Here is a 22,685-nt window from a genome sequence, read left to right on the forward strand (position 1 = left end):
TTACACCCCTACTGTATTTGGTTGCTGCCTTTTCTTGGCCAGGTCTCACATGTAGAAGAGAGTTAAATCTCAATAGGACAAACCTGGTTAAATAAAGGTACATTTTTTTGTTTTTATATATATATATAAACAGGGTTGGGATGGTTACTTTTGAAATGTATTCCACTACAGATTACAGAATACATGCTGTAAAATGTAATTTGTAACGTATTCTGTTAGATTACTCAAGGTCAGTAACGTATTCTAAATACTTTGGATTACTTCTTCAGCACTGGTAGATTTTTTTTCACTTGTTTTGAATATAAAAACTCTGCCAGTACAGTAAGAGAAAATACACATGTTAAAAATACATTCTCTGAAAAACCTAAATATCTTATGCAGTGTTGTTTCTAAAACAAGATTAATCAAATTGATCTTGTTTTAAGGATTTTTAGATATTTTTACAGGAAAACCATGCAACAATTATTATCAAAAATATGATTTTGCCCTAATATCAAAGGTTTTACTAGAAAAAAAGAAATTATGATCCAACATGAATTTTCTTTATAAAAAAAATATGATCGTGCCTGGTAACGTGCATGTAAAATGGCTAGAAATAGCATTTTAGCTTAGCGTAAAGCTGACAATTTACACAAGGTTTATTTCTATTTCTTCTGCTCCAAACTTACTTCAGACTTACTTCGCTGTCTGCTCGTATGAATGTAACACATCATAAGAAAGTGTTTCACCGCTGTTCAAATGCACTTTGGATCGCATCATTTATATGTAATGTTTTCCATCTGAAAGGACTAAATATTAAATGAAACAAATGATAATAAAATGAAAAATAATCTCTTCAGTAAGCAAAATACTTTTTGAATGTAACTGTATTCTAATTACCAATGATTTAAAATGTAGCTGTAGTGGAATACAGTTACTTATATTTAGTATTTTAATTACGTAATCCCATTACATGTATTCCGTTACTCCCCGACCCTATATATATATATATATATATATATATATATATATATATATATATATATATATATATATATAAAACACACTGCACACCAAAACACACATGCTTACAAATCGCTGAAAACATTGTCATAGATGGTAGTGGTGTTTTAAAGTTGCCTGTTCAAAGTATTTTGCCTTCACCAATTATTTTATGCAACCAGTTTAAATGTTCTGTCTATCATAACATTTTTGTGCTAACAAACTCTAGACCGCTGTCAAACGCAATTCCTCGCATCCCCACAAAATAACATTTAATCTTGGAATGTCGTAACATATCGATATAGCGATAATTGATCTGCACATTATTGTCTCAATACGTTTTGGAGGCATCGATATATTAACATAAGCAACATTTAAATTAGAAGCCCAATTTTGTGCTTTCCAATTCACTGTGAGTTGGCCTTCCATTTAATGTAGTCTGGCATAATAGCGTTGGGAGACCACAAGGGGGTGATATAACATTTACTGAAGCCGGTCATTGGTAGAACAAGGCGCAGGTATCACTGTCACACAGGACGCACAAATGGGGTTGCGAATATAAAAAAATCTTATGATCGAAAGTCGTTAATGAATGAATAGAATACAGCAAGCATATTGTTTTGCTCACAGACTAAAAGCAGGTCCTAATGCCAATGTAGCCTCTGTCAGGCTATCGGTGAGACTTATACAAAGATGTGACTTATCTGTGTTTTTCTTCTCTCAACAATGTGATTTTGACCAGGTGCGTCTTATAGTCAGGTTCAACTTTATTTTTTGGAAAATACAGTACTTGATTTTGAATATATGAAGTTTGGCATTGCTTTGCATTTGACTTTACACTGTAAAACAACAAAGCATAAATATGCTGTAAATATTGCACAAAAAATAAGCATCTTAAAAGATTTAAACATAACCATTCTGTCTCTATGGGTTGGATCCACAGTGTACATACACTATATTGCCAAAAGTATACGCTCACCCATCCAAATAATTGAATTCAGGTGTTCCAATCACTTCCATGGCCACAGGTGTATAAAATGAAGCACCTAGGCATGCAGACTGCTTCTACAAACATTTGTGAAAGAATGGGCCGCTCTCAGGAGCTCAGTGAATTCCAGCGTGGTACTGTGATAGGATGCCACCTGTGCAACAAGTCCAGTCCTGAAATTTCCTCGCTACTAAATATTCCACAGTCAACTGTCAGTGGTATTTTAACAAAGTGGAAGCGATTGGGAATGACAGCAACTCAGCCACGAAGTGGTAGGCCACGTAAAATGACAGAGTGGGGTCAGCGGATGCTGAGGCGCATAGTGCGCAGAGGTCGCCAACTTTCTGCAGAGTCAATCGCTACAGACCTCTAAAGTTCATGTGGCCTTCAGATTAGCTCAAGAACAGTGTGTAGAGAGCTTCATGGAATGGGTTTCCATGGCCAAGCAGCTGCATCCAAGCCATACATCACCAAGTGCAATGCAAAGCGTTGGATGCAGTGGTGTAAAGCACGCCGCCACTGGACTCTAGAGCAGTGGGGACGCATTCTCTGGAGTGACGAATCACGCTTCTCCATCTGGCAATCTGATGGACGAGTCTGGGTTTTGGCGGTTGCCAGGAGAACGGTACTTGTCTGACTGCATTGTGCCAACTGTGAAGTTTGGTGGGGGGGGGGGGATTATGGCGTGGGGTTGTTTTTCAGGAGCTGGGCTTGGCCCCTTAGTTCCAGTAAAAGGAACTCTGAATGCTTCAGCATACCAAGAGATTTTGGACAATTCCATGCTCCCAACTTTGTGGGAACAGTTTGGGGATGGCCCCTTCCTGTTCCAACATGACTGCGCACCAGTGCACAAAGCAAGGTCCATAAAGACATGGATGAGCGAGTCTGGTGTGGAAGAACTTGACTGGCCTGCACAGAGTCCTGACCTCAACCCGATAGAACATCTTTGGGATGAATTAGAGCGAAGACTGCGAGCCAGGCCTTCTCATCCAACATCAGTGTCTGACCTCACAAATGCGCTTCTGGAAGAATGGTCAAAAATTCCCATAAACACACTCCTAAACCTTGTGGAAAGCCTTCCCAGAAGAGTTGAAGCTGTTATAGCTGCAAAGGGTGGGCCGACATCATATTAAACCCTATGGATTAAGAATGGGATGTCACTTAAGTTCATATGCATCTAAAGGCAGATGAGTGAATACTTTTGGCAATATAGTGTATATTGACAGACTGTTTTATTATAAGAAAAAAGGTGGAATGTATATACTGACATTCTTAACCGCCACTGTGAATAGTGTGCAAAAAATGTAAGAGTTCATAATCTTCATTAAGAGTCCCTCATTCTGTCTGTCAATGAGTGTGTGTTGTTTTAAGTGCATGGCATGTTTTCTTTTTCTTGGTGCTTGCCAGAAACGACACACTCTGGTACATGCAGGGGAAGGAAAAGCACACTTATGTTTAGTCTACATAGCACTTAAATCACTTTGTAGGAAGATTGCGTTTTTCCTATTCTAATCTGCGGGTTGGAGTCATGCATCTGTGATGACACAATCCAGCAACCATTAAGAAAAATGGTGTGGGGAAATTGGCTTGACATAAAGTTATTTTATTTAAACAGTTATACATTGCTTTACTGTATCCGTAGGCTTTTTATTTGTATGTCATTTTTAATTTTTTTGGTTTCTCTGTTCATTGTTTTTGGGTAGGCATCTTTAGGGTGGCACAACAGTGCCCCCCAATGTTGAGGTATCTACCTCTAAAGAAAAGAAAGACGTTTGAAATGCAGCTCCTTACATGGTGCCTTAAATTAACATGCTCTAGATCGTTCTAGCTCTTTAATGTGTTTCACTTCTGTTTTGCAGGCATCTGATGTAGGATCAGAGAAGCTCTTCTCGCCTAAAACACCAAAAGGTAAGAGCTTGGATCTTCATTTAAGTGTCTTTTTATTTTACCTGCATTGGACATATTTGATATGATTAAGCATTTACTCTCTGTGCATTTGGCAGACACTTTTATCCAAATTGACTTACATTCCATTGAAGGTATAATTTTTTAACATTATGTGTTAGGGCTGTTCCGATACCAAAATGTTGGCTTTGGTACGATACCATCCCTGGTACTTCGGTATCGATACTAACTCGATACTTGAAAATAAAAAATATATAATTTTTTTTTTTTTTTTTTTTTTTATGAAATTACACAGAAAATTACTTGACTAAAAGAACTGCATAATGTCTTTTAGATACAAATTATGCCTTTTCTTTTTTTATTTTTCTGGATTCCATGTTAAATGTTTTAATTAAATGTTATGATCAAATTGTGTTTAATCAAATACATACTGTACAGCTTTAATCAAATGAAAATATAATAATTTTCAATAATATAGAGCCAATAATAATATTTCAACAAAAATAGTATATATTATTTTTGGTAAAAACTAAAAAGATGCACAGAACAGAGCTATAAAGTATTAATGAAAACAATCTGATTACCTGAGGCTAAAGGCTGCCATGGCTGAAACACAACATGCTGATATTTTGTATGCTTTTGTGATATTGCTTACAGATAATAATATTAATAATAGAACCATTTGATATTATATTATTGTTATTATGAGTGTTATTGCGACTGCTTTGAATATTAAACTTTTATACTGTAGTAATTTTTTTTGTCGTAATATCTTCAATTTCACGCATCAGGTTGAATAGAGCTCTCATTTCAGTGGGACTTTTATTTTGAAAGACCTTTGAAGTTCTTCCTTGTTTGTGAAGAGTTCCTTATATCAAGCTTTCCGTGACTCGTGAGCTTAAATCTCAGAGCTGCAACGGTGAAAGCAGTCATTTGAGAGTTCACAGCCGATTAAACGCTGAACACACTGCTCTGCGGCTCTGCACATGGATACTATTGGACACACTGCATGAATATCAAGCATTTGTAGTGTGTGTTGCATTTGTGTGCGTGCCTGTTTGTGTGTGAGTGAAGGAGATGGCAGAGCAGGACGGAGCCTCTCATTGTTCTGTGGCGCATGTGACTATATTATTTCATTTAATGACATCCTTCTGCTGTTTAATTATCACACTTGGCCATATCGAGACTTTTTATTATTATTTTCAGATGGTTTTTGATTTCATCTCAAAACTCTAACATTACATTATATTTTGCTAATGGCAGCATACTTTAATATGGTACCTAAATTAACAACAAGATGATATCGTACCGTTTTAAATTTTTTGGTATTGCGATATTTCGTTAGTACCGGTATACCACATGTTCCCTGGGAATCGAACCCATGACCTTGGCATAGCAATTGAGCTACAGGAACTATAAGCTTTATTCTACTTTTACCCCATTCACAATTAACTGGTTTTAAGAACAAAGAGTATCTCAGAACTGGCCAAGATGCATTCATAATGCAAACAATACTGTAGGAAAATGTCCAAAACAAAAGACTTGTTTCCTTACCAGCAGACTATACAAATTTTAGGCTGCAGTTTGGTAGATGTCTCTTGTTAATGGTGTTAAAGTTAATGTATTTTTCCCAAAAAGACTAACATTAACCAATAGGTTCTTTAAGGCCACAATGAGCACTTTTCCAGAGCTGTACTCCCTTCTCATGAGTTACATTTCTCTAGCTTTGTTGCTTTTATAATTTTTTAATGAATATTGAAGGGATTTGGCCTTGGGAGCCAAATAAATACCCTTCCTGTCAAACATCTTTTCCAGATTGACCTCAAATGAAGCATGTCATTGTACTCATACACAGTTTTTTTAGAACACTTTCTACACTGTATTACTTTGTGTGTAACAGGGTATTTTTGGAGTAGAGAAGAAAGGAGCCTTTGGCTAATTTGGGAACACTGCTAGTGTTTGTGATGCTTGGAAAGAGGACTAAATGTGTCCATTCAGGGTGTCCTTATATTTTAGGCGACCAGACCAACAGAAGGGGTTACGTTTGGGTGGGGTAGGTTTACATCTCTAGACGCCATATGCCAAAATCTCAGATGCCCTGTAACCCTCGCTAAGTAAAAGCTTAAAAGGTTATGAGAGATTGTTAAAATGGCAAAAAGGTTCTTATGTGTTTCATTTTTTTTCGAGTGGCTAATAACAGTTTTCAAATGGCTAATAACAGAAGTTTGATTTTAATGCAGATCTGAGTCCCTTTTTACTGTTTCCATTAGTAGTTAAAGTTTGACTCAGAACAGGAGGAACCTGGCCCTGAAAGATTTTTGGGGGTTGGTTCCAGTGTTGGGTAAGTTACTCTTAAAATGTAATTAATGACTAACTACTAATTACATCTTCTACATTGTAATTAGATTACTAGTTACTCTGTCTGAAAAGTAATTACATTACTTATTACCAATTACTTTCTAAAACCTTTATCAACCTCGACCAGATGAAAAATACAAGGATATACCTGAAACTGTTCTTTTAATTCTTTCAAATAAATCATATAAAATCAAATATATTATTCATGAACTGGCCAAAGAATTTAAGGGGGCAGCGTTAAATTAGAAAACATATTTTAACATTAGACATTAAATTTCAATTTTAAATTCACTGTTGTTTTATATAGAATTGTTCTATAGTCTATACAGTATTTAAAGCAATTACATCAGAAGTAACTAATTAAATAACTGAAAAATTAAGAGTAATCCCTTACTTTACTTTTTTCAATGGAAAAGTAAATTTAATTAATTACTTAGTAATGCATTACACCCAACATTGGTTGGTTCACATCCAGATTTTGTAGGGGAACTAAGTTGTGAAATGAATTCTGTTTGTTGCACAGTGTGCAGGAGCTGTTGGGTTTAATGCAACATTTTTGATGCTTGGCATGAGTCTCTAACAGAGCCTTTGCCCCCCTCATTCTATGAAAACAGAGAAAAGAGGAAGTGAGAGGAGACACGGCAAGCTCAGAGGAAGGGGAGAACTTGTGACCACTGTCGGGGTCCAACTTAAAGTCAATTTCAAGCATGTCTGGGAAAGACTTTCAGACATACGTGAAGAAAAAAGACTTGGGCAACAAATTACATGTTTAAAAGTAGATCAAAGCATATTACTAGAAGATTACAGCTTGTTGTTGTTGCCATTACATATGGCCTAATCTGGGTTAGGGTTGATGCAGGGACTAGCTGCGTTTTACTTGAAATCCTGCTAATGTGTGTCAAGCAAACATGCATCTCTGGGATTATCGCTGGAGAATTACACACCCTCTGTCCCATGTAAATCCCATTCTCCTGCTCCCCAGGGATCATAGGGATGATGTGAAGAAAGCAGAAAGCAGCGGGGAGTGCTATATTCAGATTAGGAAAGAGTGCGAAACCAAGAGTGGGAATATGTGGATTAAGTGATTTAAGACTGAAGGGAGTAAATATTATTGTACGAGTCTGTTGACAGCCAGTCTATGGAGATTACAGATCATGCAAGGACTCTATAACCTTTGATATCCATGAGATTTTACAATAGTTCCAGTTCAGACTTAATATTTTTTTTATATCCATGAGGTCACTTTGAATATCCATGAGGTTTTGTTTTAGTTCGGAATTTGTAATCTTTTATATTAGGTTTTGTGAAAGTTCAAGGTTAAATTTAGTACAATTTTGATATCCATGAGGTTTCTCGATAGTTCCAATATGGACTTCCTAATTTTTTGTATTCCTGAGGTTTCACGAAAGGTCTAGTTCTGACTTTGTAACCTTTGATATCCATGAGGTTTCTTGATAGTTTCAATATGAACTTCCTTTTTTTGGATACCCATGAAGTTTCACAATAGTTTCAGTTCAGACTTCTTAATCTTTGTTATCCATAAGGTTTCACAATAGTTCCAGTTCAGACTTCATAACCTTTGATATCCATGAGGTTTCTTGACAGTTCCAGTTCAGACTTCATAGCCATTGATATACATCATTTTTTACTGTAGTTCCAGTATGGCATACATCATCTAATTTAGGTTTCAGCTAGAAGCCTTTGGCTCACTATTCCAGAATACTTTAAGTATTAGAGGTCTTGGGCCTCAAGTTAAGTCTTTACCTAAAATTGTAAAACTGGTTGTTGAGGGGGCCTGGGTAGCTCAGTGGTAAAATACGCTGGCTATCACCCCTGGAGTTCGCTAGTTCGAATACCAGGGCATGCTAAGTGACTCCAGTCAGGTCTCCTAAGCAACCAAATTGGCCCGGTTGCTAGGGAGGGTAGAGTCACATGGGTAACCTCCTCGTGTTCGCCATAATATGGTTCGTTCTTGGTGGGGCGTGTGGTGAGTTGAGCGTGGTTGCCGCGGTGGGTGGCGTGAAGCCTCCACACGCGCTATGTCTCTGTGGCAATCCACGTGATAAGATGCACGGTTGACAGTATCAGACGCGGAGGCAACTGGGATTCGTCCTCCGCCACCTGGACTGAGGCGAATCACTACGCCACCACTAGGACTTAAAAAGCACATTGGGAATTGGGCATTCCAGATTGGGAGAAAAAGGGGAAAAATCCAACCAAAAAAAAACTGGTTGTTGAGTTTATTTTAGATGTCAGTGTATTTATATCATGGATGTCAGTGGCACACATGCCTTTTCACTTTCTGTTCCAGTTGCAGTAATCACTCTTTTTACAATAGCTTAAAAAGCACTCGGCAAGAATGTATCATTATCCTCGTTCTCCTGTTGACGCAGTTGAATGTGGGATGTCCAGGCTTATTTCCATGGAATGCAAAATTCCTCTAGGCTGTTATTCTAGATTTGGGGGCATAGCAGCATATGTGTCCCATTACAGTACTTCCTCAGAGACCAATCTAAAGCTCGCTCAGCTCTGATCCCCAAATTGGTCTGCCCGGTAGAACTTCTGGCAGGCTGATCACTTGCTTGGCTCATGCCTTGAATTGAAGAATTGCATTACGGGGAAAATACCTCGGCATGCAGGTTGCGCTGCTTACTGAAATATGTATGCGTCTTTGTTTCTCTAAACAGCTTTAGTGCACACTAGTTCTTGATTTGATTGATTTTGTGCCCTCAGTCGAGTACTGTGGTGACATACAAGCATAACAGATGTTTAGTTTACTGTAATCAATGCTTATATAATTACCATGGTCACTGTGCTTTTCCTAACTTTTTAAGAGGCTTGTTCTTCACTATGGCTGGGTGATATGTAAAAAATATTTTTGCAATAATTGCCTAAAAAATATTGCGATATCCGATTACATTGTCATCCCCCCTGCCGAGGGTCTGTTAACTTTTTTTGCTTTATTGATTTTGCTTTAAAAATGTTATTCATTTATTGAAACACGAAAAACATAAACAGAAGATTCTATATTCAAATTGCACTTTAAACTAAACAAAAAAAGCAATAAAATAACAAAGTGATCAAAAAATCTTATTTAACCACCTCTCAAATCCAAACATTTACTGTCTCCAATGGCTCCATTTGCCATCACGCAAGCATCCGTCAACATAGATGGAAAATTTCTAATAGCCTACAGATTAAGAACTAAGGACAATTATAAACAATAATAATAAAAATAAATAAGCCTAATAAATGCCCTTGTGTTCCCAAAATAATGCTGCCAAATGTGTGTTCTTATCGAATTTGTGTTTGGATTGCATTTTGGTAATACAGTTAATGCTGCCTAAAGAAAAGAAAACTCAATTTTAGGTTCAAGGTGAACGTGTCTTGCATTACTTTATGATTTAATCACTTTCGTCTTTGTTTATTTAATACAAAGATATATATTACTGAACCTGCAGAGTTGCGTTCATAATGCATGTTACCCATGTGGAAATAAAGTGAACTAAACTCGATGATCAGAGATAATTTGCAGCATTCTCACAGATGACATTATTCTTGCAAACAGTTTTCAGACAAGTGAAACAGAAAAAAAAGAGTGAAAACACTTTACATGTGCTTGTTTCATGTGACAGGCTTGCGCTGCACGCCGACATGCGCTTGTTCCACGAGACAAACTCGTGCTGCACACCTCTGAACAAACAGTGAATCAGACACAAGCACTGATGGCTTTTCTTTTGTCTGTTCTTAAAAATATAATAAAGTGTGTTTTTTCAAGCGCGTGTCTTTGTGACTAACAGCATTTCTATCAGGAAGACTCGCAGAGTAAAGTTTTAGATTACATTTAATTGATGAATATAAAAGAGGAATGTAATGTCTCTCTTTGGCGTAAGCCCCTCTGGCGGTCCGAAGAAGTTGTACTTGGAAACATCATATCCTGTTGGAGATAGGAGGCAGAGGCGAGGAGCCTACCCCGTGCAGGAAGGGACTCAACTTGTGGCAGTGGGGTGGTGGAGGTTGCCGTGTTAGCACACTGAAACAGCAATGTGATAGATTGTGAGCAGACTTATAAAGCAATGGCTTACATGTGATTGGCTAGGAGTTACCTAGCTAATGGTACGATGTTGTGTAGCTGCTAGTCTTCCTGCTAGAACTACGCTGCGCTTACATTTCTTGTCATGTGTCACTCCGAGATAGGTCACCCGCCTGTTGCGAGTTGATGAGCAAAATTACCTGCGCATGAAATACATTTGGACGAGGAGCTTGCGAACTGGTTTCAGCCTCGTTGCATTTGGCAGGTGGCGGGTGCTAGTTTCACACCCTGGCCACTGTTTAATATATATGGCGACTTCCCAGATCCATGGTTTTGCCATTTCCCGATATTGTCGATCATCATCTGTTCGCAATCAGCATTGGAATGGGATCTTTGTAAGACAGCGTCGATATCCGATTACATTGTCATATCGCCCAGCCCTATTCTCCACCAAGCAGTGTCAGGCTTTTCTTTCCCCCAAATTAAGCCATTGTGAATTTGCTCTTAGATTTGCGAACAATAGTTAATTTGAGATACTGTAGTTAGATTACAATACTTGATTAAATGGAGCTTTTATGGGAAGACAAACATTCTAAATCTGTGTTTGTGAATACTTTGTAGTGCCTTTTAAGTCAAGCATCTCTATTCATCCTTCCATCTATCCACCTTTATACATTGTTTACTAAATTTATTTACCCATCAGTGAAGCGACTTTCATGCATTTATGACAAAATCCTTTCTGCCAAACTGATTCAGTTGTAGTTGTATGGCACTGTCATAGTTGGCATCAGACAAGGAAAAACCTGAATTGGCGTTGGCTGCTATTCCATTCGAATAGCATCAGTTTTGCTCAGGGACGTTTTTCGCTTCTGATATTGACTCCAGATATTCTTCCATTTAATTATATCCCTTGAGAAAGTATAAATTATTATTTCGGGAAATTTGGCATTGTTTCGACTTCCAGTTTGCACTTGTCTAGCACTTGATGTATCTGACGATTCCTTTCCTTCTCGTAATGTTCTTTTAATTCTAGTTTTCCAAACACTTATTTCATATCAATATTGTTGTGCTACCTCCACTTCCATTTCCAAATCTTCCATGCTTGTTTCTGCTTCTACATCCTGATCCTGATATTGTCCTTTGTTTGTCGTTTGTCCATGTCAGTTTTCTTACTTCTGTCTCTCCAAATGCCAGGTTTTTGCACCAACTTTTGTTGCTTGGATTTTAATTAACTCAAATACATGATAATTTCAAAGGAAGAAGTTTATTGGATTTAAAATAAAAGTAGGCATTTTGGCAGCATGGTCACCAAACAATGAGGAAGCTCCTCCCACCCACAGTCTCCACATTTTTATAGGCATGGATAACAGAAGTCCCCAATCAGCTCCTGCTGGATGAGTCTGGAATTGTAGCAGAATACTGGATGAGCCTGGAATTGCAGCGGAGTTAGACAAAATAGTTGCAACAAAGCGATGACGTACCCATTTTGTGTGTGAGGTCTATCAGGCAAACCCGGGGCATGCTGGGATAGTGAAGGAAGATTGTGGTTAAAAGCCATTTGTGAAGTTGAATTCTGGTTTGCTAATCCTGATTAATTTTGACCCGTTGTGCTCATTTTAAACAGCGTATTACTGTACGCGAGAAGCACCGCCAGCTCTGGGCCAAACTGGGAGCTTATCGGCTTTGGAAGGCTTAACAGCAGATGGCATTTTAAGCCGGACTTAATAAATTGTTTCCATTAAACTTACCGGCCCACGCATACTAGATTAGGACTGTAGAACAAAGGAAGAAAGAGGGTGGGAGAGCAACAAAAATAGGGGGGATAACAGCCAGTGCCACAACCACGCAGGATCAAATTGATAATGCACCTTGGCCATGTGGTTTTTGCTGAAATCAGCCAGTGTGCCAGCCCAAGAAAAAAAATGAATACCAATTACAGTCCATTGTTATCGCAATGTTTGTAATTCGGGATTTAAAGGATAGTTAATTGCACACATAATTACAATTCTGTCATTATTTACTCACCTTCATGTTGTTTTTAAACTTGGTCGGCTTTCTTTTTTCCATGGAACTCAAAATGAGATGTTATGCAGAATTAGGGATGGGTAAAAATATAAATTTTCAGATGAATCGCTTCATCTCGATATCGATTCTTAAATCACAAGATCAATCTTTTACTCTACCCTCTGTGTCCTAAAATGAGATCCATGCAATCCATTTGTCATTGAATAATGTCTCTTTCAATATCTTTTCTGTTCTTTACAGTCAGTTGTTGATCAAAAACTACAAAAATAGAAAAATATAATTCTAATCACACATTGCTCTGATGTTATAAAGAAGGCGTGTGACTTCTCTCTTGTTAAAATGCGCTTAACCAAAACACTATTGTGAGACGCTCGCTGAACTGCCTCTTTTCTTAAAGAGACAGTACCGTTTTAGCACGTGTTCTACATATCAATGTAAATACTTGTAAATAGTGCAAATTATGCATGTAAACAATAAACATAACAAACAATATATATACACTACCGTTCAAAAGTTTGGGGTCACTTGCTTGAAATGTTTCTCATGATCTTAAAAACCTTTTGATCTGAAGGCGTATGCTTAAATGTTTGAAATTAGTTTTGTAGACAAAAATATAATTGTGCCAACATATTAATTTATTTAATTACAAAACTAAAATTTTATTTAAAAAAAATATATATTTTTTTTAAATGGATGACTTGGACTGAATAATTAAGAAAAGCAGCCACTAAGTGCCCAACATAGATGGGAACTCCTTCAATACTGTTTAAAAAGCATCCCAGGGTGATACCTCAAGAAGTTGGTTGAGAAAATGCCAAGAGTACATTTCTGCAAAATCTAGGCAAAGGGTGGCCACTTTGAAGATGCTAAAATATAACATAGTTTTGATTTATTGTGGATTTTTTTAGTCACAACATAATTCCTATATTTCCATTTCTATTATTCCATAGTTGTGATGACTTTACTATTATTCTAAAATGTAAAAAAATAAATAAATAAATAAAGAATGAGTAAGTGACACTAAACTTTTGAATGGTAGTGTGTATGTGTGTGTGTGTGTGTGTGTATGTATGTATATATATATGCAGTATAATATATGTAATTTCAAGATATCATATTTATCGATGGAATACATGGATTTGTACATTTGTAAAAAGCTTAAATGTGACCAAAATAATGGAAAAACGAATTATCAAATATTTTTTGGTAAAATAACTTTTCCGTAATGCACTAAGTTAGATGGCCCCCTGTATAATTAACGGCATTAGCTAAGAGAGAGAGACTTTCATATTTAAGCACAATTGACATGATAACTGAAATATACCCAAATGAATTGGAATCGATTAAAATAGAATTGGTAAATCTGTATCAATAGACAGACCTAGGCAGAATGTCAGACTCAGTCACCATTCACTTTCATTGCATCTTTTTTCCATACAAATGGTGACTGAGGCTGTCAGTCCCTAACATTCTACCTTCCATTTGTGTTCCATGGAGGAAAGAAAGTCATATAGGTTTGGAACGAAATAAGGGTGATTGCATAATTTTCATTTTGGGTGAGCTATTTCTTTAAGGGCTATGTCTGGCCATCACACATTATGTTTTTCTTGATCGCATTTGGCCGAATCAATTCCGCAGAGGATGGATGCTACTCCCCCCGCCCCACCTCCTCTCCTCGCTGTCCCCAGGGAGCCGCAGGGTCGTTCTCTAAGCACTCATTATATGCTACACGGCTCAGGGTCTCCGTGTCGAATCACTAATCAAGCACTCTGTCTGCAGGCCCACGATTCAATAGCCATTGAGTGGCCTGTGTTCATATCCGCTATTTGCTGCATGTCAACAAAAATCTGCTCCCTGCTCCGCCTTAGCGGAGGAGCCCCCTCCGCAAACGCCCTCCCTCTTCAACCCTGCAGAATATAAAATGTACTTACTCCTCGCCCCTCCCGCACTGGCAAAGAAAAAGAGGGAGGGAAAAATTAGTGGAGGCCAGCATGGGTCAAGGGATTGGGGGGCAGCGATGGAGAATGACAGCATGTTTGTATGCAGCTCTTCTCATCCACTGAGGTTAATGCTGATGTATTGCTAACCTTAGCGCTGCAGTGTTTGTGGCCTCTTGCCCATTAAATAATGTATAAAGGTTGACCTCTTGACCACCTAATCAGTTTTGCAGCTGTTGGATTGTGGATGCATAGAGAGAGAGGAGTCGGGTTCGGGCTGGACGGGTTTACGATGAGAGTGTACGGTCCAGTGGGCCGTATATTTCCAGATTAGCAAATAATATTAAACCCACCAGTCATTGCAGAGGTTTTTGTAGCCTGTACGGGTGGAATTGGATCTGTGTTTGTTTAATAAACCCAGCCAGCCAGGTGTGTGTAAACATTCTCACTATCCACGGTTCTTTTGTACGAGCACTTATCGCAGTGCGGCTAGTCATTTAGCCCCGCATCTCGTTTGATAATAATAAGCGGAGAATGTTGTGGTCCTTTGTTTGAGTTATTGTTCACGCTTATTTTTCTTCATCTCTTTCGCTCTCTGTCTACCCCGAGGAAAATTTTATTGCTCAGAGGTTGCTTCTTCATAGCTCATGTTGAATTTACGTATAAACTTTGTCTTAGATGTATCTCTTAAAATTCTGTTGGAGAAATAAAACAGAAAGAAATTAGACATTGTTGACATAGAATAAGAGTAAAGAGCTATGAAATTAATGTGGAGAGCATAGCTCAGATATTTTAGTCTTGGAAAGATTGGGTGAAAGATTTTGAGTTCATATTGAAATCTCTTCTCCAACTTTTGATTTCAGATTTGAGCAAATCTGAGCATAATCTGAGACATTGTTGAGATTGCTTTAGTACAAATAATTCATATATTTCTTTGCGACAGATACACACTCTGAAGCTTTTTGTTTTCAATTTGAATATTTTAGACAATGGAACATTTCATAAATGTTGTTAGGTCCCACTTGGGCTCTGAAACCGAACTGCAACTTCATCACAAATGTAAGCATGGCATTCATCTCTTTATTATTTCCAACCTTTATTATTTCTCCAAGCCATCTCACAACATATGACCATTTGTTGTGTTGGCTGGCTGGTGCGTGTATGTATGCGAATGTGTGTTTTCCTTGTATTTCTGGAAAGCGAGTGTTATGAATGTTCCTCTTTATTGATAGCTTTAACCCTGTTTGTGTAGTTCTGTCTGTCAGGAAGATGAAAATAAATAGCGGGAGCGTGGAGGAGATAAAGCATGTGTTTAATTATTAATTGAGCCATTACTGACAGAGATTGCCTTTTTTGATAAAAGGCAGGAAGCTGCTTCAGGGGAAGAAAAAGCAATTATTAAAGCTATCTACCTCTTCCCCTCTGCCCCCCGTATGCTCTGTCATTTTGCTCTGCGCAAACAGAAAACATACCCTGTTGACTAAGCGAGTCCATAAATTATTTTAATTTCCTTTCAATATTTATGACGCTTTAAATTATGATTTTCTTGTCATGTTCTATTTATGTGAAGAGGCACCAGGGCTGTGAAATATTACCTTGGCTGTAGCTAACTATTAGCTTAACTGGTGGGAGTTGTTTTTTAATGTATTTCTGAAAATAATATCACATCTCAAAGTGTTAATTTCCCTTTCATTTCATTCCATTCCAGTTTGGTTGAATGGACTGCTTATAGTGTATTGATTTTGTTGACATCTGGCCATTTTCTGAAATGGTATAGGGGAGGACTGGGCATTGATATTGCTCTGGATTTAAATTGCAGAGGTTAGTTGGACCGTGGTTGACCCATAATCGATAAGACATAACTGAGACATAACCTTTCAGATACAAATGCATGCCTGAAACTTGGCTGAGGGCTTCACAAAATACAAAGAGTGTCCAAAGTTTTTACTAGTATAACAGTAATCAGGAGAACGTATGGCCTTTTTAACTTCAATAATAGAATAATAACATACTGTATGGTGAAAAAAATCTCAATTTGAATTTGGTCAGGATAATCGGCTAGTCACTAGTGAGACTAGTTTTTCTAGATTTTAGTTTTAGCTTGCAAGGGGATGAATTTGGAGACTCAACGTCTCAGAGAGGGTTTATTAGGTAAACAGCTCTTTAGTATGCTGACAGTCTATTTGTAACTTTTAGACTTTAAACATGGTAAAATCCTCTCCATGAAGTTAACAAGAAAATAATTGTGCTATTCAAATTGTTGGTGGATGAACATTAGCGTAAAACGAACGATTTTGGTCATTGTGTCGTGTCTTGCTGTTTGTGGTGTCTAGTGTCATGGCCGTTGCTCCTTATGACGTCTTGTCCAGTCAAGATCCTTTCATTCTGTTGTGCTCTGTCTTGCTGTTTTTGACCACAGGAATGCATCATGTTTAAATGCTCCCTAAAAAATGTCTGATCTGAGATGTGTTGGACATTACCCTAAACCAGACTAATTACACAGGGCTTCCTTAAGTCTGGCTAGTCATTCAGACAACCCACTGTCTAGTCGTTGTTTAAAACATGTAGATTTGTACATCCCTAATTCCTGAGTTCACTGTGAAGGCATTGTTTCATAGTTGCCTAGGCTTAGAGTAACCGACTTCAGGGCTACTGATCTAAGCCTGTTAAAACCATCCTTATCCTGTGTCAGGGCCGCCCTGGGACCAAAGAGTGATGAAGCAACGCCCTTGAGATTATCTAGGAGCCCTACAGTGAGGAGAGTTGCTTGTAAAGTTGAGGTCAGGCCTTCTCAGGAGTCTGCATTCATTTTTGTTGGGTAATTTTAGCACTCGTGGGCCAGCTAATGACTTTCCAGTTTTCACAAAGTTTCTTTCAAGAGTTGATTGCTGGAGCTCATTTAACTATCCCCAGTGTGATCACTCCCGCTACGGCTAGGATAACCATCAGTCTAGCTGCAGGGTAGCTAAAAAAAAATTTGTGAGAGAGCAAGTGGCTTGAGTAGGCAGTGAATACCAAATATGTATGCTTAGCTTTTTATCGCCTGTTTGAAGAAGATGCCAGGATGAGATTTTTGGTGTTTTGTTTCATTGTGTCCTGCGTTTGAAGTCAATGCTATTTGCAGAAGACGTTGTTGTGCTCGCTCGAAAAGCCAGATGGTTGTTGCTTGTGGCCAAACATAAAGCTTGGATAATGTACAGTCACTGGCAAAGAGGAATTGCTAGACTAGATGGATATTGCAAACATGCTTGTAATGGATTCGACATTTTGGGAAGCAGTTCAGAAGGATCTTATAAAGACCGGAATTCTGTGGCCAAGCACAGGAAGGAGGTTAAATGAACAGAATTCCATGACCAGGAACAAAATGAAAGCACTTTCATGCTTGTTCGAGTTCAAAGTATTTAGGCGCGCTCAAACATAGCTGTGGTTTGGGATTCTACAAAGTATTATGCTGATTGTGCATGCCTTTTTATAGCTTTTTTTGCTCTTTATCAATGCTTAAGTGTTCATGTTCATAACATATAAAGAGGTGTTCAAACAGGACATGTACTTTAGGGGTGCACCGATCGATCGGCCACCGATCTAAATCGGCCGATCTTCATCTTAAATCTGTGATCAGCGATTGGCCGATTGTGCCTAGAATCAGGGCTGATCTTTTTTGCAGCACACAGGGAATCACACACACACTGCTACTGTAATGAATGAGTGCTTTCTTAGCTCTTGATGCATGACAGTGTGACCTCTGGAGGGTGAATTGTTGGCAATTCTAAGTATTCACGAATTTCAACTTTCAGACATGCTGTTATTCAGATGAATATGCAGGTTTGTTTTTAAAAATGTGTAAGAATTGCACATGTATGAATATTAAGTTACCCATTTTCTAGATTCATTAACGGTAGTAATTCTGAGCACAGGATAAAGAGACTGCAAACAGATTAAACAACAAATAAACAAGCGCATACAAATCTGAGTATACGTGATGTAACATGAGTTGTGACAATCAGACGCAGTGTTGAGCAGTAGAGACTTTTTGAGCGATCATGAGCACTTTCAACTTCACTCCCTTCAATATGCTCACTCGCGGTGTCAATCAAACATGCGTGCTCTCAAGGTAATCTCAATATCTCATCAGTCACTCAGTGCTATTCTGTGAGGATCCCAATTTAAATCAGATTAATGTTGGTCACATTACCACTAATCACAGCAATTACATTTGAACCATAATGGCACCGTGTCTTCACACATTTGCTTAATAATTAGTGATTTGTGTTACAGCAAAACAACAAAGACAGTAAACAAATCATAGATATTAATGATTTCTCACTGGAGCAGTTTTAGAGCTTGTAATGGAAATGCTTTTCTTATTTTTGAATGCATCTCTGCGGTGTATGATGCTGTCATGGTTTTTACAGCTTACCAGTATGTCACAATGACCTTTTGATATTGACAACAGAACTATGCATAACTGTTTCAAAACAAATTAATGTAATTTCAATGTACTTTATAAAAAGGTTCCATTTGTTAACATTAGTTAATGCATTAGATATCAAACAAACTATGAGCAATATATATTTTTATAGCCTTCATTAATTATGTTAGTTAAAAAAAATCAAATGTTTCATTGTTAGTTCATGTTAGTTCATAGTGCATTAACTAATGTTAATTAATACAACTTTTTTAAATTATAATTATAATAGTATATGTTGTAACCAGTTCATAAGTTCATTAATTCATGTTAACTATAGTAATGTTGTTAAATAATGTTAACAAATGGAACCTTTATGTAAAGTGTTACCGTAATTTTACTGTGTGGGGCATAAACATATAACTGCACAGTATAACTTGCAAAAGCATGGCAAAGGGCACTTTAAAAAAAAAATCGTTATCAGCCTATCTTAGTGTTAAAAAATGGGAGGTCATTATCAGCCTCAAATTTCCTGATCGGTGCACCACTAATGTATTTGCTTTCAGAAACAGCAAGACTGAATCGAAAGCAGGTGTCACATTCTTTCACTTAAGAAGGTGTCTCAAAAATTTAGAAAATGGTGCAAGACTCTGAAAAAATGTGATGCTCAAAGACGGTCAAATGGTCAAAGATGTCCATCTAGCACATGTTTGCGTAGAAAAACAATTAAAAAACAGACCAGACTGCTGCAGGAATTGCTACCACACCGTGTATAAATACAGGCTTCTGTGCATTTAAGTAACTCCGTAGGCGCTTGTTATTTCATCTAAATTTATCACACTGAAGTCCTGCAGCTCTGAGATGGTTTGTGAGGTTTAGCTAATTAGCCCTGAAATCAGCACATGGTAGAAAACCGCAGAGGGATGCTCTGCAGCGAGAGACATTGCGCCGGGATCTCGTATTTTAAGTTCTGACGGTCATTAATCGTTTTGAGTTTTGCTAAGACACTTGCAAATACAGTTCCGCATGAGCCTCTTGTCACTGAAAAAAGAAGGAAAGAAACATTTAGAAATCCTAGTCCGTGTGGTCCTCTATTAATCAAACAGGCATCTGTTCCCCCTTGTGCCAAGCACAGGATAGGCCTCTTAACAGCCTTCCTCTCCAATGGCCCCATTCAGACCCAGAGTGGCTGTTATTTTAGCACCACACTGGAGAGCAGCGGAAGAGTGTGATGCTGAACCCCGCTGATGTGTAACTTTGCTGGGGAGAAACCAGATAAGAGGGTCCTAGGAGTGGATCTCAACTATGAAGAGCCATTTAGAGATAGACCTTGCTCCCTCTCCTACATGTAAGAAGCCATGGAATGCTGTGATTGAAAAAGGTTTGGAAAAGACAAGCAGGTATAGCACTGGCCCTGCTTTTGTGTGCCACTGACTTGTGAATTATTTTGAGTTTTGGAGTGGAATTTTAATACATTTTATGTTTTCATAGGGCTGTACAATTAATTGAAAAATAATCAAGATTACTATTAGTGGGGGCCTGGGTAGCTCAGTGGTAAAAGACGCTGGCTACCACCCCTGGAGTTCGCTAGTTCAAAACCCAGGGCGTGCTGAGTGACTCCAGCCAGGTCTCCTAAGCAACCAAATTGGCCCGGTTGTTAGGGAGGGTAGAGTCACATGGGGTAACCTCCTCATGATCGCTATAATGTGGTTCGTTCTCGGTGGGGTGCGTGGTGAGTTGAGCATGGATGCTGCGGTGGATGGCGTGAAGCCTCCATACGCGCTATGTCTCCGTGGCAACGCGCTCAACAAGCCATGTGATAAGATGCGCGGGTTGACGGTCTCATTTGGAGGCAACTTGGATTCGTCCTCCGCCACCCGGATTGAGGCGAATCACTACGCCACCACGAGGACTTAAAAGTGCATTGGGAAATGGGCATTCCAAATTGGGTGAAAAAAAAAAAAAAAAAAAGATTACTATTAGTGGTCGACAGATATGGGGTTCTTAATGGTCAATACCGATGCTGATATCCAGAGAGCAGGGTGGCTGATACAATGCCGATATATCACACAATTTAATATAGTAAATAAACATAAAATTGCTAAAAACAAAATACAAAAAAAATTTATCGTAAACTTATTTAGAACTATATTTACTCAGTTTCACACAAAACTAAAATATTATATTGTATTTTAAAGGCTAGATAGCAGTTTCTTCTGATTTCATCAAATCATCAAATTTTTGTAATTTATTTGCACATGTAACAGTACACACAGTAGTCCAGCAACAATGGTTGGCATGTCCACGTTAGCAGACGCATTTTCTCAAAAAATACGGAATCAAACCAATTGTACATACAGTGCATAGTGAATAAAACATTTGCTTATAGCACACGTGAAGCACTTTTACCTTGGGCTGCATCCGAAAACGTAATCAGTTAATGGCTTAACTGGCAGCTGTTTTGAATGAATGGAGCTCATAAGGAAACTGGTCTCCGAACAGTTTGAAAAGCACCTTATTGTCATCGTACCTCTGTATTCAGCCACCGGAGGCAGCATTTTCTTGGTTTCGGACGCAGCCTTGACATTGCACTCATGCGCTCATGCGGATCCAGAGTGAGCCTTAATCTCCTGACAGTTTAAACGGCCTGGATCTCGTACTTGGATTGTTACGGAGTGACCGTCATGATTTGTGAATGAGAGGAACTTTTGATCCTGATTCTGAAGTTTTTGATTCTGGCTGATAGAATACACGCTTCAGAGGAAGATATTAGATGAGCGCTCGACGGGAAGAAAACGCTGGATTTTCGTGAGGTTCGTGAATGGCATCTGTTTAAACGAGATACAGTATCTGCATATTTCCAAATGGTATATAGTAGAAGTTTTATTGATATTTGCCTTTTATCATTAGAAAGGTTACAGGAAACTGTTGAGGAGTGACTGTTAGAATACGTGCTTTAGAGGTAAATAAGTGAGCACTCCACAGGATGCTGGATCTGCTGAAGTTTTGTGAGGTTTGTGTATTTCATCTGTTTAAACGAGATATGCGCATATTTGCAGACGGTATATGATATTTGTTTTATTGATATTTGCCTTTTAATCATTAGATAAGACATTTAAAAGTTACAGTTAACTGTTGAGGAGAGAGAGAGAGAGTGAAACAGACGAGCACTTTAACATTATGAGCTCAAATGCGTCTCCTGCGGCTCTGATATGCGTTTAAATGACATTGTGTATTATTTTAGTAACACAATGGCATGTAACAACAAAACAAACCTTGACTGATCATTTACAAGTCTCAATCGTTTCACATGCAAGCAGGCTATTTTCATTGCACTCAAGAAAATAATCGGCCAAACGGGAAAATTTATCGGCCGATGCTGATAATTAAAAAGTCAGAATATTGGCTGATTTATCGGTCTCTGAGATATATCGGTCAACCACTAATTACGATTATAGCTACTGCAATTAAGTAATTACATAAGTTTACAGTATTCTGTTTAGGTCTACTCCCCTTTGTGTCGCAAATGTTGTATTTACAATTTTTATTTTATTTTTGGGGGGGGATTCAAACTTTGAATAACACTTTTTAGCCCACAGAAAAAATGGCATGCTGCTGCCGCAAACAGAATACATATTTTGATGTAAATTATATTTATCAAAATGAGAGAAAATCAGAGGAAATTGTCCGCAATTATTATATTTTTTTTATAATCATGCAGCTCTATGTTTTCAAAGGGCTGGGCGATATTTCAAATCATTATGATACAATCGCAATGATTTTTCTGGTGATAAGCAATATTGCAATAATTAATAAATAATTAAGCAATAATTTGAATAAAGTTAATGTTTTATTTCCCCACTATTTGCCCAAAAACTCACTGCACTCCAGGTGAATATAAAGGAAATACGATAGAAATGTATTACTATTGTATAAAACAAATGTAATCCTCAAAACTATTACAGTTCAGAATTACACTTTAATAATAAACCTGACTGAGTCTCACAATAATAATTCAGTATTGTAATAATATTCAACTGGACTCCAAGAAAA

At 37.9% G+C, this 22,685-nt stretch overlaps 1 protein-coding gene across 12 annotated transcripts in view; it reads left to right on the plus strand.

Moving 5' to 3' along the window:
* LOC127420180 (autism susceptibility gene 2 protein-like) overlaps window positions 1-22,685 on the plus strand; it is a 518,748-nt gene that overhangs the window by 436,968 nt on the left and 59,095 nt on the right. For all 12 annotated transcript variants that reach the window (XM_051662267.1, XM_051662237.1, XM_051662243.1 and 9 more), the window contains one exon: window positions 3,829-3,877. In XM_051662267.1, the coding sequence (XP_051518227.1) occupies window positions 3,829-3,877 (49 nt within the window). The remainder of the gene's footprint in view (window positions 1-3,828; window positions 3,878-22,685) is intronic.

The sequence above is a fragment of the Myxocyprinus asiaticus genome, chromosome 3 (genome assembly GCF_019703515.2).
Source record: "Myxocyprinus asiaticus isolate MX2 ecotype Aquarium Trade chromosome 3, UBuf_Myxa_2, whole genome shotgun sequence".
Classification (NCBI taxonomy): domain Eukaryota; kingdom Metazoa; phylum Chordata; class Actinopteri; order Cypriniformes; family Catostomidae; genus Myxocyprinus; species Myxocyprinus asiaticus.